At 35.1% G+C, this 20,153-nt stretch overlaps 1 protein-coding gene and 1 pseudogene across 2 annotated transcripts; one reads left to right on the top strand and one right to left on the bottom strand.

The window, feature by feature from the left end:
• The first annotated feature begins 5,884 nt into the window (after window positions 1–5,884).
• LOC143587191 (uncharacterized) lies at window positions 5,885–6,337 on the top strand. Its single transcript, XM_077068550.1, has one exon. The coding sequence runs from the start codon at window positions 5,885–5,887 to the stop codon at window positions 6,335–6,337; it is 453 nt and encodes a 150-aa protein (XP_076924665.1).
• A 3,183-nt stretch (window positions 6,338–9,520) lies between these two features.
• LOC143587185 (protein NRT1/ PTR FAMILY 5.2-like) lies at window positions 9,521–12,442 on the bottom strand (annotated as a pseudogene). Its single transcript, XR_013144836.1, has 4 exons — window positions 12,086–12,442; window positions 11,765–11,978; window positions 10,562–11,135; window positions 9,521–10,393 (listed from the first exon to the last, which is right to left on the bottom strand). The product of XR_013144836.1 is annotated as a protein NRT1/ PTR FAMILY 5.2-like (transcript).
• Window positions 12,443–20,153: the final 7,711 nt, after the last annotated feature.

Below are 20,153 nucleotides of genomic sequence, written 5' to 3'. Positions count from 1 at the left end.
AGTGGGGACACTCGGCCCATATACTAACACCTATCCATCCATCTAACATCTTTTATGGGCTTAAGTTATGCCTAGCGCAACAAGGGTCATAATTCATACAAGCTTTATCACACAAGTAAACGTGCACAAATCGGATATTTTTTAAACCCGAAACCGGGGTATTTTTCAAACCCGGAACCGGGTAGGAACCGGTTCTGGGTATGGTCAACAAAAGTCAAACCGGGTCCGGGCAGGAACCGGTTCCGGGAATACTCGGGTATTTGACCGGTTATACGGTTTTTTTTGGGCTTCGGGTAGGGCTGGGTCGGGTTTATACCGGGTATTTGCGGTTCCGGTTCCACTGGTTCCGGAGAGAAATCCTATACCTGGTCCTACCCGCGGGTCAGGTACAGGTAGGAACCGGTTTCAGGTCAGGTACACTGGGTTGGGATCGGACCGGACCTGTTTGTGCACCTCTACACACAATCAATACTCACCTTTATTTAGCCCACGCCATTTTGAAGGTTAATGATTTATTTATGTAAAAATTCAATTTTTATATACCCTAAAAAAACGTTTAATATCCACATTCAAATGAACACATTCGTAATAGAATTAATAGAACTGTTGGATTAAAAAATAATAATAATAATTTTGTAGAGCAATGATTAAAAAGTTTCTTCATTTCTTGTAGGTAATTATGGGTAACTAGCTTTTAGCCCGCGTGTGACGCGGGTTTATTATCGTTTTTGTTTTTAATCATTTTGTCATTTGTCGACTGGTGTTAAGGTTTTGCCTAAGTTGTTTAATATTCCTTTCATTTCGACATGGGTTCTGCTATTTTTTTTTATTTTGACATTATTGTTATTTTACTTAGTTTGATGAAAATTAAAAATTGTTACAAACTGACGATAAAAAAAAATTTCCATACTAAGCAAGATTAGGGGCCTCACAATACAACAAATGCCAAGATAAATTTATCAGGTTAACCAAATTCATTTTATTCTACTCAAGTACCAATTCATTTCACTAAATAGAAGTCACAATAAAACATTGCTTTGCTACGATGAAGGCAAGTACATGATCAAGGAAAAGCAACATGTTTGCAAAAACTCAAATAACCATTAAAGAGATTAATACATACAGGGAAAAGTGTCTTCTAGTAATCGCAAGCCGATCACAATCAAGGCCCAATGCAAGATAATTAAGAGACAACAGTAGCAAACACAAATAACCATGTCTCCCAAGGAGAACTGAAAAAAGGGGAAAGACATCTAAATAACATTATAATACTAAAAAAATAAACTTTTTAGAAAGAAGTTGAGCTTGTTCTTCCGAGTTGGCACTTGGGTTTAGGCGGCGATGAACTTGGCAATACCCCCTACCTCCTGCGCAAGAGATCCATAGTAGTTAGCAAAACCAAAAAAAAGACACGTCTGTGTTTCAGCAAACATGTAAATATAAAAGATAATTTATATCCTAACTATGCTTATCTAAAGGTAGTAATAATAACTCAATATAAAAAAAAAATGACCATTAGAAACCATCTTGATATTATAATATATAAGTCTTAACATTAACAAACATCAAGCATACCTCCTGTCTCTTAAGTCTTCCATTTTCGTCTTCCAAACAAACGCAAAAGTTTGTTCTCCAGCTCACGCGTGTATGCCAATTAACCAACAAGTAACCTTTTACAACATGCTCACAAACCACACCTGCTTTTTCGATGTTTGGCGAGCCAGCGGCTTTCTAGTAGCCAGAACTCGTGAGGAGTGATGGTCTTCCTCCTCGCGCTTCTTTATCTTCTCTCGGAATGAAAAAATAACCTTGTTTAAGATCTCCTCGAAATTGCTCTCCCGCGTATTCTGGTTCACAAACATAATACATGAGATGAAAATTGTTCATATATAGAAACACACAAAGGTGGAATTTCTTTATTTTAGGGCTTGGTTCGTTTACAGGCCTAACCATTCAATCTCTTGACTTTCTGTTTAAATTGTAGGATGTTGCGCTTTTAAAAATCTTATATAAAAGTTATGTGTTATCATATTCCCACATATCAGGATTTTTTTACGAAAAGAGTTCAGATTTTATAATCTCCTTTAGGGCGAGCCGACACCGGTAATCACTTTATGGACACCAACTTATACGATTACACCATTGTAAACTTGCAAATCGTTTTTTAATACATGAAAACGAATAAAGGGCAGATTTTAAGTATGATTTTGCGCTTTTTAAAAATTTATATACGTATATGTTATCATATTCTCACATGTTAGATTTCTAAATAACATAAAATATATATCTTCAAGAATCTGCTTGAGGACAAACCGACACTTGTAATCACGTAATGGCATTAACACCAACTTATAAAAAGAATAAAAAAGAATAAAAAGATAGATAATAAAGGCGTAAATGAAGTACCAACGTGGGAGGTCCCATGGACAAACGTAAACATTAAGCTCGGGTATGACTGTTTCGATACTTTGCTACAATCTTGTTGTGCTTGGTTCTATCTTGTGTTTTAGATAGAACGATATCAACTCTTCTTCTGTTGGGTAGAATCTAAACCCAGATGTCACCATTTCTTCGGTGCGATCTCGATTCTTAATCATCCGCTTTTGCCTTATTTCCATAGTCTTCTCTATCACATCACCAGACGCAACTATTTTCCATCAGGGTGTCTGTGTATCAAATAAAGTCATTTGGGTCTTAGAATAACCGAAATCCATAATCAGGTTCGCTCGAATAGTCAAAGATTGCTGACCCGTATGATGACCTGACCCAAGCAAAAAATTTTCTCATTAAACCGTCATTTTCTGTAAAGCCCAAACTGCCTTGGTATCCGATTAATCTTTGCACCAAACAAACTTTGAAGTTTGGCTTTTAGAGTTAATAATAATAATCAAACTAAATGAAACCGTGCACATCCTTAACGTTAAGTATCGTTTCCGCGTGTCACGTTTACCCGCTCACTTCATGATGCGTGGCAACATACATAAGATGTTTGACACTACAGAATGCCAAAGAAAAACTTGCTAATAAGCTCATGTAAATGAAATCAAAAGCAATATTAAAATGAAATTCAATATTTCTCATGATGCTCCATTTGTTAGCCATTTCATCTTAATCCACACACCTTATCTTAATGAGCTTATCTAATTTTCAAGTATATATATGAGGCATCTAAGAAGATAATTGTCTAGAGCCTGCACCACAAAATTTACAACCATGTAGAAATTTACAACTAAATGCAACCAATTAAGCTTTCAAGTCTACTCCAGCCACCAGAGAGGCTAATTGGTCCATCCACCATGGCAATCCATAAAGTCCACATGCAAAACAGTCTAAAATGTGTAAAAATGGTAATGGTGTTTTCAATTAAAATGGAGAGGCAAAACATATGAGAATGAGCTATAAATTCAATACCTTGTATTATAACGGATCAATCTTGAGCTAAATGTTTGAATGATATGGAAGTCAATATAATACCTTCCTGTATATTAATACATGTGTAAATTTAATAATAATAATAATAATAATAATAATAATAAAAACAATAATAATATTCAGAATAGTTGAACATGTAAAACTTATATCAATATCCAAAATCTCATCACACGCATATTAAATGTGAGGCATGAAGTTGTGAAGTGGAACCCTCATAATTGGCGTTAACATGTTTGCATCAAGCAACAAACTATTCAAGGTCCTTACGAAATTAAAATCGGCTTGTCGTCTATACGTTTTCTATAATCAATATTCAACATCAAGAATCGATTTCAAAGATCAGTCGATAAAAAAAAACGCAAGAATCAAAAATCAGTGTAACAAATAAAACGGTATGGGAACTATAAATATGGTTTACCTTCACAAGAAAAATTGGCCGTTTTATCTCTACCTCAAATTTGTATACACTGTGATTTAAGTACCAAATTATAATGATCAGTTGGCATTCATCATTCAAACCAAAACAGTTTTGTATCAATAGATAACACACCATTGCTTATACACAAAACCCTAGAACTCAAACCCCGGTAACTAAACACAAATTGAAACCCTTAGGTTTTGTGTTTCAAACAGAGCACAAACAATTAATTATAAAACGGGATTGTAAATTCATCAAATTTATCAAACAATTAAACTGATTAACCCTTAATCGCTTAATCGAACGAAACTCGTAAAAACCCTAAGACGCCGCCCAAGTTTGTTTCAGATTCGTTCTAATGTTAGAATAGAACCGATAAACTGATTAATCAGACAATACATACCTTCTGAATCATAATGATAATTCTTGATCAGTTCCTGTGAATCGATATTAGGTTAAGTCGAGATGAAAATCGATGTTATTACAAAATCGAATGAGAGAGAAAGAGTAGAGAGGCGGGTGACGAGGGAGATGAAGGTCGCTTTAGGGTTTACTGAGTGAGAACAATGAAATGATGGGATAAATCATATTCAAATGTTTCAGAAAATTGGGTCACGCCTAACCCAGGCCAAAACCTTCATTCTGGTTGCTTTTGAGTTTGGGGGAGCAACCTGAGAGCGACACGTAGGATTTTTTGTTAGACAATTATACAGATAGTTAGATTTAAGAAGTGTTAAATTTTAGAGTGATAATTAACAACTTTCTTGTAAGTAACTACGAGTAATTTAATAAATCTCATAAAATTTATGTTTTGAAAACTTAATCCATGATGAACAAGAAAGATTACTAGTTTACTCCTCGGACTGGTAAGATCAAACTTTAAAAACCATGTAATGTGACAATTAGTTTTTAAATCATACATAATACTAAAAATCCAAAGGTGGACAAAGAATAGCTTCTTTATATTTTCTAACCTCAATTTATTAATTTACCTTGATGAAACATTAGAACTAGTCATCAAGGCCGCTCTCTTCTTGACATCAATACATTTCATATGAATATTCAAGGTTATGTGTCAACTTCTTAAAATTGCTTATTTGCTTTTTAAAAATCAATAGTATAGAAAAGTTTCGTTTTAAAGCTTTTCAACACACATCAATTTATTTTACCAAACAACTTTTGTTTTTTTTTTAAAAAATAAGCACTTTTCATAAGCTTATCAAAACACCCCATTTTATTTTAATGAAATTGTTATTAAAAACCCAAAAAACCTTACCATAACCAGGAGTGTGAAAAATATAAAATGTATCATTTTCTAACTATGTTTCAAAATTTCAAATAAAAATAGTATCAGATTAGAAGCACCTATATAGCAATATCATAAGTTAAAAATATTAAATATATAATCCCATCAAAATAATTTATTTTTTAAAAAAAGTAGGAATATTTTTAAAAGGAGAAATACCTAGAAGGATGAGATTTTTCCTCAAAGTGTGTACTATGAATATAAATGTAACTTATTTATGATTCTCTCCCCAAACAATAAACTACTTACACTCAACCCCCTCAATCTATCCAAAACATCCCTTCAACCCCCCACGGCAGGGGTGTATACTGACAATTCTCCTTTCATAAAGGGGTTATTCAAATAATTCCATTTTTAGCTTTTCTGGTATTTTTGTAATTGTGAACAACATCAAGGGCAATAATCTATTCATTTCCCTATAAATTGAAGCCACCGCATCTCCCATTCTACCCACACCTTCTCATCTATTCTCTCTCTTTCTCCACCACCCACTTCTCCGCCGTGCGCCGCCGTCAACCACCGTGCTCCGACTTCGCCGGAGACCCACTCATTTTTAAAAAAATATTTCCATCCTGATCCGAATTTTTTTCAAAATTTTTGGTGGTGAAATTACCAATTTACCCTTGGATTCTTATTGGGTCTTTTTATATAGCCAGTCAAATCAAGGGTATTTTCGTAATTTGGAATACGATAGTTTGCTGACGTGGCGGACGCTAATGCAAACAACAATGAGCCACACGCCCAGGCAATTAATTCCCATGGCTTCAAATAAGCCGAAAGCCAGAGACGAAACGTTCGGCTTCCTCAAGCCGTCAACCACACCAAAGTTAGCCAAGCCGATCTTACCACGAGCCATGGCTCCGGCTCCATTCAGAGCCACCAAGCCGGATCGTCCAGTACATGATAATAAGCTCCTGGCTGGCTATCTGGCTCATGAGTTTCTAACAAAAGGCACCTTGTTTGGCCAAAAATGGGACCCGGCTGCTGCGGCTAATTCAGCCGATATTAGAAAGCCGATGAATATTAGCCAAAAGGTAAAGCCGGCTGAGCCGAAGCCGGGTGAGAAGAGGAAGTTTGAAAGCTATGCTGAAGTGTCGGGTCTTGTTATGGGTAGTAATGGAGTACACATACCCGGCATTGTTAACCCGACCCAGTTGACCCGGTTTTTGAATCCACAATGAATTAATTGTTATTTAGGTGGGTCTTTGCTTGAAGATGTTGTACAGTACAAATGGCAATGCTTAGTGTTTTTGCAGTTTTAAATGGTATTTATGATGTTGGTTATTAATTTTTTAGCATTTGAACGTGCTTCAAACTTAATAATTAAAATGTGAGATCATGATAATCAATTTTGTGGGTTTAAGGAATCTTGTTTAGTTTTACTTTAAAGGTAAAATGGTTATGTTTTGAAGAAATTTGTAATCATTGTTTTGGGAATTTTCTCAAATTCAAAAACATGTAAGAGAAACTAGTTGATATAAAATAGATAAATCTAGTTAATATGATATTTCCCGCCGCTTGTGATTGCAGACGTATTAATTACCTAGCGGTGTATTCAGTCGCGGCTTTGTCGGTGTATGAGTTAGCCTTTTGTCATTGAATTATCCTAAAAGTCAAACTTTATTCATTAACTGTTTAAAAAAAAGTTAATACAATATTCATACTTTTATATTGAATTTTATCGTTTTGATTTTAAGAAATTATGATTATATTGTTCAATACTTCAATTGAGTAGTACTCTTTTTATTCTAGAATGGGTGTAAATATGGACTATGGTTTTAGATGAATTGGAATTACATTGGGTTGGAGACATAAGAGCATTCTCATTCCATTCTCTATCATTATCTCTATAATTATACTAAAAAACACTATATTTTTTTCTCCTGCTCAGTTAAATAATTTTTTTTTTATTTTTATTATTACATTTATCTCTCTCCTCTACTCACAATCAATCTAACAAATATTAAAAAATAAATATGGACACACAATTCCCCAAATTTACAAAAAATCACTACATTTCTCTCTTCACTCTATAATTTACACTCACAACCACACCCTATAATTTGCAAACTCCCCACACATAATTATAGGGGATGGGATGTGAATGCTCTAAGATTGGGATGAAGCGGCATGGGAAGTTTTAGATGAAGATTTTGCTTAACCATTATATCTTTCATCAAGTTTTCTCTTCACGTATTGAATATATTTCACTCGTGACTATAAATGACAGTTAGTAGTGTGCATGAAACCGAAACAATTGACATGTAATTAGAATGACCAATATAACTTCTCCAAAAAAACGAATTGACATGACTCATCAAAATGAAAACGCTCAAAAATGATTATTGAATAACTCTCAGTATATTATAAAGAAAATATAATTCAAAAACTCTAATATTTTTCAATCGAGTTTAGGTTTCATTGTCATCCAATTCTAAAAGGTTGTATGTCATTTAAAATAGGTATGTAACTAGTAATAATAGAATATTCAATTTTAACGCATAACAATTTTCGGAATAAGGAAAAATTTAAAAGAAATATAAGCATTTTAATTATGAATTGTTTGTAAAATAGAGTTCTTAATAATATCCTTAAATAATAAAATGGATAATGAAAATAGTCATCGTTACACGAATTAAATGCAAATTATTAATTTGGTTGAATTAAACATGTCCATTGTTAGGTATATAATGTGTACATCTGAACAAAAGTCTTACTTTAATATTAAAATATGAAAAACACCTATAAGTGAATTTCCTCTATATTAATTACTCACTTCCTCATCTAACTTCTTTATCTATGACGTCATATACCATTTATTTTGTACACGTTCTATGTTTCATTGTACAACTTCTATTGTTTTTTATGTGTTGTAATATTTTTTTTGTTTCATGTACAACTTTTTATTAATAACAAAAGTTTTATTAATTCAAATAAATACTAAATTTAACTTGTTGGTTGATAACACTCTTAAGTAACAAAATGTTTATCATCACTCTTAACTTATTTTATTATGTCATTTTCAAACTTACAAATCCTAACTTTGTCATTATATTGCTGACGTGACATTATTTTTAATGAAATAAATACAAATCATGGGTCCTGCACCACCAATTTATCTTTTTTTCTCTAGAAAACCTTAATGGGGATTATCACCACCCCTTTCACCCCTCCCCGTTTTTTCGGTCATCGTCGCACCGCCATGAAACTCAATTGAGGAACTGATCATTCGATTAAGAAACTTGTTGAAATGGAATACACATCCAACTATGACCGATGGGTGGTAGCGACACCCTATTACTCGATGCTACGTTATACCGTACACTTGCTGGAAGTCACAATGCCTCAAGTTCATTCGATTAAACTTTACGTATGCCGACCAACAATTATGATTGTTCATGATGCTCCACAAGATACACACTAGGATTTCATGAAATGGATTCACCGATATCTCAAAGGTACAATTGATTGCGATTTACAACTCATAACATCTCTAACACATACTCTGACACTCTGACAGCCTACTCGGATGCCGATTAGGGTGGGTTCCCTGACTCGAGACTCTCCACATTTGGGTATTGTGTGCTTTAAATCTCTCGGTCCTCAAAACGTCAGCCTATTGTTTCTTGTTCAAGTGCCAAAGCACAATACCGAGGTGTTGAACATGCGACAACGGACACCACTTGGTTACGTAACCTTTTGCTTGAGCTTCATGTTCAATTGCGTACGACCACAATTGTCTATTGTGACAATGTCGAGTGTACTTGTCTGAAAATTCGTTTCAACATCAGCGAACCAAGCACTTTGAAATCAATATATATATATACACACTTTGTTCAAGAAAAAGTCCGCATCGGCCACTTAAGGGATATTCATGTTCCATCATTGTTTCAATATGCTAATATATTTACAAAGTGCTTGTCACGACATCTCTACCAGGAATTTCAATCCAATATAAGTGTTCGTTCTACTATTGTTCAAACTGTGAGAAAATATTAGCAATTATATATTTCACATTTGTATTACGATTATCTTGTATAACTTATCTATAACTATTTTATATTTGTAATAATTTATAATTTCCCTTTATATAAAGGGTTGAAATATGAATAATAATTGTCAAGAGTCAAGACCTTTATGATATCATAACTTGTGTTGCATCCTTGACTAATTACATCCACATAGAAACAACGTGGCTCACAAGTTGATCTAACACGCGTGACAATATACAAATTATCATAGATTTAAATCACTATTAAACTTTTACAAAGAATTATCATATATATTTATACCATGAAAACCAAAAAAAAAAAAAACTTTATAAATACATAAAAATTCAAACTACTTTATTCCCTTAAAGAGGCCAACTCAACCAGCAATGTATCCTTGTTCCGTGAACTTCCCAATATCTTCTTGCAACTCATTTTCTGACTCGTTCACTTCATTATTGTACACGAATATTTAGCGACCACGACGAAACACAACAAGTTAACGAAGCTCAAGAGCACGTAAAACAAATAATAATAATCCAACCGCGACTCATTTAAGTTGTTTAGAACCCAGCCTTTGTGTCCATTCCTCTTTGTAACATCAGCCACAGTCGATAATATAAAACCACTCAAAAAATACCCGACTCCTATCCCAGTCGTCCAATAAGCCGTCCCGAGACTCTTCATTCCTTCGGGCGCTTGATCATAGAAAAACTCGAGTTTTGCAACTTCTAAGAAACTATCCGCGATCCCCATCAACGCGAATTGAGGGAGGAGGACGAAAATACTCAGATGGACGGTTTGGTCATTTTCGAAAATACCATGATCTTTAGCGACACGAAGGCGTTTCCTTTCCACCATGCTAGCAATGACCATGTAACGACATGGAGAGCGAGCCCGATTGCCATTCGTTGTAGTAACGTGATGCCTCTCAGGTTTTTGGTGTATTTTCGAATAGTAGGGACGAAGAAGCGGTCATAGAGTACAATACTTATTAGTAAGAAGATTGTTACAAATACCGAAAGGCACGCTGGTGGGATGTCGAAATGTGGGCCCACGGATCGGACTAGTGTCACGCCTTGTTTGATGAAGAGTGTGTGGGTTTGAGCCAGAAGAATGCTTGGTATGACCGTGGCTATTAAGATTGGAACCATTTTCACCATTTGCTTTGTTTGCTCGACTTGAGTCACCGGACACACTTTCCATTCGGAAACTGTTCTTCGGTCCTCAATGCGGCTCGGTCAAGAAGCATGTTGTAGTGTTCACATCATGAGTTATAAACTTATAATTTAATTTTGTGTTAAAAAATGCATGTGACCAACCTGACCCGACCTGAACAGAAAACTTTAAACACCAGTGAAAAAAAAAATCCTGGTCTGTCACTGTAATTAAAAAATATAAAGATAAAATATATTTACCTTAACGAAGATGAGTGGCCGATTATGTACTTCCCGGGCCCCGAATACTCGTCAATACTCAACTCATAAAGCTTTTTGGGGTCATCCGGTACAACTTGATTCCAATTTTGTGTTGCGGCAACTAATACCTTAGCCATCTTAGTAAACGGGCTCCCAGATGCTGCCTTATGGCGGTACATTGGTGTCCCAATAATAAAAACCACCATGGACGCCACTAAGCCAGCAGTAGGGAGCCCGTATCCAATACCCCACCCCACATTATCTTGTATGTATACTAAAAAAGTGCTTGAAAAAAGGGTGCCAAGATAGATGCTAAACATCCACCAGTTAAAGAACGTGAGTTTTTGGGCTCGTTCTTTTGGGTCAAAGTCATCGAACTGGTCCGCGCCCATTGTCGAGATGTTGGGTTTGGTCCCACCGGTTCCGATCGCAATAATGTACAATGCACAATAAAAGATACCGGTCTGGAATGATGACGGTTGTTTATCGCAATCTAGGTAACTTACGGTTTTACCACACGATGGTGGTTTTAACCCGGGTACGGTAACTACAAGGGTCAATAAGCACATTCCCTGTTTTGATAAACAAGAAAATAAAGATCATGATTATATAAGGAAAAGTCATTTAAAACAACGAAAACAATCGTTTCTCACACTTTTAATTTCTAATTATATCCACCAATCCTATGAGGACACATATCACAAATGTTTATTTTATTTTTAGTAATGAGGCCATAGGTACCACAGATCCAATATATTGCGTCATGCATGGATTTTTTGCTCAAGGGAATAACTAAGTCAAATTCTGAAACTAACGTAAGCCTTATTAAGACAACATAGCTTGGTTGGAGTGAGTCAACGAGGCTCTCCAAATTTGAAGAGTGCGGTGACATAACACACAAGAAATTCGTTTCAAAAAAATATAGGCGCGACAGATCCAATATGTTGCGTCATGCATAGATCTATCGCGCTAGGATAAATTTGCTTCTCCATAATGGTCTAGTATGTCACGTCATATTGAAATCCATTACATCAAAAGACACTCGTGACACCCTGGTTGATTGTAGTTTTTTAAGACTATTTTGTTAATTTTCTTATTCAAAATAAATACTTTCTTGATTTTACCTTATAATAATACATATTAACATGTTATGCAACTGTTTATTTTGTCACCTCTATGATCAATAAATAGGTTATCTTACCACAAAGTAAATAATAGAAGCAATCATGAAAGTCCAATATCGTCCAAGATAGGTATCCGAGACATAAGCACCTAAAATAGGTGTGATCCACACGGTTACTACCCAATTTGTAACACTATTCGACGATGTAACAGTTCCGTCATTTCTCGTGTCAAATACAACACGAGATTTGTTGCTATACCATAGTACGCCATCCTTTCGCACACTTCATATCCTGAAAAACTTAGCACACATGTTACATTTTAAAAATATTTTGTCTTCATGGTTAACAAGTTTATAACACTATAGTACTATATATATATATTTATAAAAGCTACTCGCCTAACATAAAGTAACAAGCTTTCCATCTCCCGGTTTCCCGTCTCAACACGGGTTTCCCTTTAAGATCAGTAGTCCCGTCTTGTGTAAAATCGTCTTGTACTCCAACTTCATAGTCTCCTTTTGAAGCCATGGCAACAAGATCAAGATTAGATGATATGAATATTGATGTGAATTGAGTGTTTATAAGCTCATACGATCATTGACTGCTATAGGAGTTTGAATTAAGATCCATTCTTTTGTTCAATTTTATGATAAAATTATGCAGCTAGTTGTCATTTTCAGTCAGTATTATGCTACATTTCGCCATTTTCATTGCTCCCATTTAACGGCAATCGAATATTTATACATTTGTCTTTATTAGATGTGTATACAAAAATAGTCATGATTAACTGATTAAACATGCTACTACTTAATTACTAGCTAGATAGGTAATTAAATTGTTCAAGGTAAAATCCATGGTAACATTCATGTGGGGTCCACCTTCAACGAACCAGTCAAACCTTTTTTTTATGTGTGTTACTCAACTTTTAGTTTACAACGTTAAAAAGTTGGTTAGTTAACTAGCACTCAAAAATTTTATTAGGAATGCATTTTGTTTTCCTAAGATTTTTTTTTACCTTATGACAACATCTAAGTTGAATACCATATTCTAGGGGTGAGAAATGGTACCGGGTGCCGATACAAATACTAAATCGAGTAATTTCGTTACCAATTCGGTACTCACATTTTGAGGTACTTTCGTTACCAATTCGGTACTCACTATTTAAGGTTTCAGGATCGTTACAATACGATTCGACACGGTAACGGTATTATACTAATTTTTTGTCTTCAGCACCGATACCCAATAACGATTTTTAGTATCGATATTTTAGTACCGATAGCCAGCTCATCCTTGTTCTAAACAATGAAGGATTAGAATCTTCATAAATAACTTTTAGATACATTTTTCATTCAACCAGCAATTAGCTAAGTCGTGCTTTTGTTTTGTCTTTTTGTACAGAACATGTTTAAAGGCTTGGCGTAGAAGTTTAGAATACTTATATTTTGAATAAACGCATTGACCAATCATATTTAAGCATGTATTGTCTATTTAAAGATATTTGTTTAACCATTTAAACATAATTCATGATTTGTTTCAAATTAAACTCTGACACATTAGCTTATCCGGGTCCATCTCCAACCTATGCTCTCTTACATAGAAAACTTGTAACTAAATCAATTTTGTTGGTATCTATCTGTATTTATCATTTTATTTGTTAGACACGCTTGGGATCTTGTTCAGTACCCAAGTAGGGATGATAATAGGTCAGGTTCGGGCCGGGTATTGGTAATCCCATTCTCATATCTGTTTGTGAAACCGTGTCCCGTACCCGGCCTATCACCCGGGTATTTGTCGGGTATCGGGCATACCGGCATCGGGTATACCCGTTAGGATTTTCAAGTACACTTTTTAACCTCATAATTCTTTTATAACTTTTGTTTATACAATAATTATTACAAATTAAGATGAAAGTTGGGAGTGATGGATAACAAAACAAAAGCTGAGAGTGTTCCCGACCAAATGACCAAATGATTAGAGTTGAGGATATTAAAAAACAATATCCTATAAATAAATAATATCATATATAACTTTTTATACATATACTTCACAACCAACAAAATATAAAGAATTTTTCGGGTATATGATTCGGGTATATTGTTCCGGTAAACGGGTATGTGTTTTCGGGTAATCAGACCGGGTTACATCCAATCTCATACCCGCGAGAATTTTTAAATCATAATCCCATACCTGGCCCATACCCATTGGGTTTCGGGTATACCCGTCCCATTTGTTTCGAGTTTTAGGTACGCTCGTCGAGCTCGGGCTTTTTTGCCATCCCTATACCCAACGGAGAACCCACATGAAAAGAATGAGGCCCATTGTGCTTCATAGTTTATTCCCGTTTTATTTAAACCGAAAAATCCTAATAGCGTATGAAAAGAAATCCTTGATCCATCAATGTCGGTATCATAAAAGTGTTAGTTATAAATCCAGTTGCTAATTTATTTAACAAGTAAAGTATTGGAGATCATTTACAAATGGGAACTTTGAAGATCAATTACAAAGAAAATTGAAAGATCATTGCTCGCAATTAATTATAGGAGCAAATTATTAAATAGAAAATAAATTTTCAATTAAGAAAAAGCATGGGCTTTAACTTCTAAAAGCTATTGGGCTTGGAACTGGGCTGTGCTGAATGAGAAAGAGCCACTCGGCAGTTACCTTTTTCTTTTTTTTTTTATGGCTGGTATTCGACAATTTTAAGTAGAGGTGTAAATTCCGGTGAACCAGCTAAACTGTAAATTTTATATGTATATGCATTCAAATTCGACGGAAAGGAAACTACGCATATTTGGAAATTATGACGGTTGTTACATTCTTCCAAGCATCAATAAACATTGCATTCTATCCATCCTTTTAGTCATCAAAAAGCTAAACATAAACTACAACAATTCATGATCTATGCATATTTGAAAATTAAGATGATGACAATAATCCTCCAAGCACCAATAAATGTTGCATGTTATTTATCCTTTCAGCCATTAAAAGGCTAAAAATAAACTGCAATGGTTCAAGATCTAAGCGTATTAATTTGGTAATTGAGACGGTGGTAACATTCATCCAAGCACCAATAAATGTTGCATGCTATCCATCCTTTCAGCCATCTCTTTTTGAGTTCTCTCATAATGAGAAACCTTCTTGGCTACTTGTGCGGCCACCTTAGTCTCTATACGTGTCTCTTCTTGAGACTGGATCATCGTTTTTATTTCATCTAATGATGTTATCTTTGTCGAATATGAGCTGACACCAAAATCACAACCATTAGGTGGCCGTACACCACATGTCCTCCCTCACATACGGTTGTGCATTAGTGAAAACTTGTTTGGATAAATCACTAATTACTTTGATATATTGTGGCACCGGTACCACATTCCACTTTTCATTCATCCATTCCGAGGACAAAAAAACATCACATTCTTCTTTATTGTCACATAGATCTTCCGTGATAATTAAAGGATTACCAAAAAACATTGGCTTGAAATGTGTTACGGTCACCTAGGAGAACCATTACCAAAGGTTTTTTCCAAGCTTTGATATATTTGTAGATTCTTTTTGGTTTGTGCATTCTAAATACAAATGTACATACTAGTTCCCTCTGTACATGTAAAAATTCTAAAAATTAATATGCTTTACAAATTTAGATCATTAAACAAAGTTATGTCATGGTCATTGTTAACTTGAGCTATGTCTTAAATGCTTCTATATAGCACTCTTCACTCTATCCAATTATATCGACATGTAATTAAATTCATGATTTGTAGTTGCAAAGTACCTACTAGAATTGTCATTGCTCGCATTTTATATACTTTAGGAGAGCAACTATTAACAATTAGTTCTGCAACAATATATGTTGAAACTAACACAACAATATAATTAGAAGCAATTTTTTTACATTTTTCAGCTCTTCTGACTTTTCAAGAGTTGATGTGTTTTTTGTACATGATTATGCAGCTTGAATAACCGTAATCATATAATAAGATAATGAATGAGATTTAATTTTCAAACTCGTGTAATACACGGGTTTATAACCTAGTTTTGCTAATATACATAATACACCATCATAGATACCAGAATATAAATTAATACTTATCATTCATCACTATTGAGTTTCAAGTTTCATGTCTATTTTTGTTAACATTATTTTCGTATACAGAATGTCTTAACTATCGATATTTCAAAATTCCAAGATCAACATGTACTAGGAAATTGACGGTGGTAGCTATCCTCCAAACACTAATAAACGTTGCATGCTCTTCATCCTTTCAAGTTTCAACCATCTCTTTTTGAGTTATAGATGTATTTCACACAATTATGTAATTTTTTTAGTATTCAAGGTATTGTATATGCATTACCATTGAGGGTTTTTTTTTACCAAAATGGGTTGGTGGAGAAACAATTTACAAAAATGGGTGATTTAAGAACTATTTATTAAAATAGGTTTTTAATTGAAGATTATTATTTCTGTAAGGCCCCGAACCCGGTAGCCTTACTTTAGCGTCGGATTTACTCATAAACACAGTTCTTACAAATCAGAGTTCATTAAAACTTTCGCGGAATATAAAAACTTTCAAGAAACATTTCATAACAAAACACGTCTTGTCTTAAAACATCATTTTGTCTTTCAAAATAAACGAAACATTAAACTTAAACGTCTTGAGTCTTCCGATGCCAGCCTCTTATTCAGTGCCACATGTCTCCTCAAGCGAGCTGTCTCATCCTACTCACCTGCGTGCATACTAAAAGTCAGCTACGCTGAGTGAGTTCTAGTTAATCAGACGCCATACAATATATATACATACATACATATCCGAAGATACATATCCATACTTAACTAGTTACCCTTTTGTTCTACATACATACTTACTACCATACACACATTCATATCTACAATCACTAACCTCAGTCTACCGAGAGTACGTTCATAGTCCGCCGTCTATACCTGTACTCAAGATCGTGAACACGTAAAAGGTCCGCAGTCCTTACCTATGTTCACCATTCATGGTACGTGCAAGGTCCGCAGTCCTTCCCTATACCATCCTACATCCACAACACGTACAAGGTCCGCAGTCCTTCCCTATGTTGCAACCTAATTCATAGCACGTACGAGGTCCATAGTCCTCCCCTATGCTACCACAATACAAATACATAGCACGTACGAGGTCTGCAGTCCTCCCCTATGCTACCACAATACAAATACATAGCACGTACGAGGTCCGCAGTCCTCCCCTATGCTACCACAATACAAATACAGCACGTATAAGGTCCACAGTCCTTTCCTATGCTGCAACCTAATTCATAGCACGTACGAGGTCCACAGTCCTCCCCTATGCTATCACAATACAAATACATAGCACGTACGAGGTCCGCAGTCCTCCCCTATGCTACCACAATACAAATACATAGCACGTACGAGGTCCGCAGTCCTTTCCTATGCTGATGCCTATCTATAATACGTATAAGGTCCGCAGTCCTTAACTACGTTGTCGTCTATTATCTGTAACACGTATAAGGCCCACCGTCCCTATCTACGTTTACGTCTATCATCTACATTACGTATAAGGCCCGCAGTCCTTAACTACGCCATCACCAGCCGAGTCTATGTCCGACAGAAGCTAGAGGGATTTGCCATCCTAACTTACTATGTCGAACGTAGAACTCACATACCATTCGTGTACTTGTATACACATACTTCACATATACAATAATTACATTATAGCATAAGAACACTCTAGGCGTTCTTTACATCATTCATTTAACAACCATACCCCTTGTCGATACATGCAATATCCGAAGATCGTTCACGCCCCGACAAGTATTCATTTGTAATGTTCATACATCTTCGATATATAATATTCGTATCTTTATTTTTAACCTGACAGTACGCGCAATATCCGAAGATCGTTCGCGTACCGACAAGCAATCATTCATATCCATCACATATATCACATATGGCATACACTTATCACTTAGGATAAATGTATTAACAACACATCGAGTATGCACACAGCCCCGAAAACATAACAAGGAATGGGGCTAGAAACTCACATGAACTCTGCTTCTTCCTCCGATAGTTATAAATCCCTTCTTTAACTGAGCGCGGCTGACTGTATAAGTTACACGTATCAATACTCGCCTGATTTAATCTGGTGGCCTAGTATTAGATTACTTTTACTTATCGTTTTAATTTATTTTCTAATCGAACTTGACTCTAGGCGAAGTTAAACCTTAGGCGAACTTAGCTTTAGGCGAAGTTGTCATCAGGCGAACTTAGCTTTTAGGCGAAGTTGTCATCAGGCGAACTTAGCTTTTAGGCGAAGTTGTCATCAGGCGAACTTAGCTTTAAGGCGAAGTTGTCATCAGGCGAACTTAGCTTGCAGGCGAAGTTCATCAGGCGAACTTAGCTTGCAGGAGAAGTTGTCGGCTGCAGCTACTGTTCGTCCTTAATCGTCTTCGTTTCTTAACCAAATAACTCGATTTAGGTATCAACGGAATCGTCTGACCCGCGCCTACAAACCCCAACCATCAAATCGGCCTAACATCGATGTTTAAGGGGTGCGATTTAGGCATATAGGTTACGGGTTCTTTTATCAATAGATTAACCCATCAAATCTTAACCATTTTCAGTAAGTTTAGCTTTGTTGGATTCGTTTTTACCATACAAACACAGATCTATCATTTCTATACTAATCCAAACCTAAACGAACAAGTTCTCGATATAAACGTACCGTAAATGAGTCGAACTACGAACACGAGCTGGTCTTGTTGCTTTGGTTCGTCACGACGATCTAGCACCAACAAGCTCGGGTCCTCGCCTTTGGATCTTGGTTCGGGTTGTGTGTTTTGGAGTGTGTATAGATTATGATGGAAATGAAATGAGGGTTTAGGGTTTTAGGTTGGTTTAGGGGATATTTATATCCCTTAAAGCCCATGGACCCTAAGCTCATTCTCATTTAACCCATCTCCATTAATCTAAATCCATGATCCGTTCTTTACTCGATATTAATTAATTAATAACGCGAACTCACTAAACGTAACTTTCTTTATTCAACATTATAAATTTTAGGATGTTACAATTTCTCACTCATAATTTAATTGGATAAGATTATTTGTTATTAAAATTTTATTTTAATAAAAGGTCAATATATTACATTTATAAAATTTGATGGCCGTAATTTTTAAAATAATTTGTATGGATATAGTTATTATTATTAATCTATATATCATACAAAATATACACAAAATAAATTTAAAATATACAAAACCATGAATAAAATAATACTAGTGATTTACCCACGTGTGTTGCGCGGCGAATTTGATCGGTAAAACATAGACGTTGAAGCGGCAGTCAATGTGAATTGGTCGGTATTGAATACGTTCGTTATAGAAACCTAAAAAACAATTTGTCAAATTAACATTTGAGTCACCCCGTACGGAATACCTAGCCAATTCTATGAGATGGTGAGTCAACATGAATTCTTTCGGTTTTGGTTACGTTCGTTATGATACCGGAACAAAACAAAAAGAAACGTACAAAAATTGAGATGGAACATTGGGGTGGCGTCGGTTGTTAAAACTTGAGTGTTGGTTAAACCCAAACGTTTTCGGTAAGGTACAACCATTTTACCCGATAGGAGTCTTACAACACCAAAATCTTTTTTTTTAATCTGTAATAATATTAAGATCCATTCGTACACATCCTTTGGATCTCCACAAAATTTCTTTATACAGATTAATGAGATACCAATACCTTAAAACCAAACCGAGAAACACATCAAACCCAAAATCAATAAATTTTGGAGCGGGTGCAGAAGGTGGTCACAGTGACTCGCAGAGCCCGAAGAACCAAGGATTGATATTTAATAGAATAGGCTTTGCGATTCAAAAGGGGGAAAACGGCGCATCTTGTTGCTCGTTTACCCATTATCCAGATGTAGCTTGGTTTGTGTTAAATGGTAATAAAATTACCATCTACAATTGATTTCACTACTTTAATAAAATAGAGCCCAAGAAACTAGTTAATTTCATGTATTGATGTATATTGTATGGTTGTGTACTTGTGTAACTGCGAATATAGAAAACTAAAGTAATCCAATGATCTATGGATGGTATAACAGAACCAAACTCCACTTGATGTCAAAATACAAGACTAAAGGGGTGTTTGGGATTTCCTTATTTTACTTATAACTTTCCATTAAGTTAATAAGTTACACAAGTGTAACAACTTATGAAACTTTTCCTCTCACAATATAAGCAATCCCAAACACTTTATTACTTTTTAAAAAGTTTATAAGTTATAAGTTGATGAAAATAAACAATCCCAAACACTTTATTACTTTTTAAAATGTTTATAAGTTATAAGTTGATGAAAATAAACAATCCCAAACACCTTCTTAAAAAGTTTATAAGTTATAAGTTGATGAAAATAAACAATCCCAAACACCCCTTAAATTAATCTTTTTTTCTGTT

The sequence above is a fragment of the Bidens hawaiensis genome, unplaced genomic scaffold (assembly GCF_021521415.1).
Source record: "Bidens hawaiensis isolate Kalapana, Puna unplaced genomic scaffold, B.hawaiensis_p1.1 tig00035215_1, whole genome shotgun sequence".
Taxonomy (NCBI): domain Eukaryota; kingdom Viridiplantae; phylum Streptophyta; class Magnoliopsida; order Asterales; family Asteraceae; genus Bidens; species Bidens hawaiensis.
The sequence above is the reverse complement of the archived record's forward strand: the minus strand, read 5'-3'. Positions and strand labels throughout refer to the sequence as shown.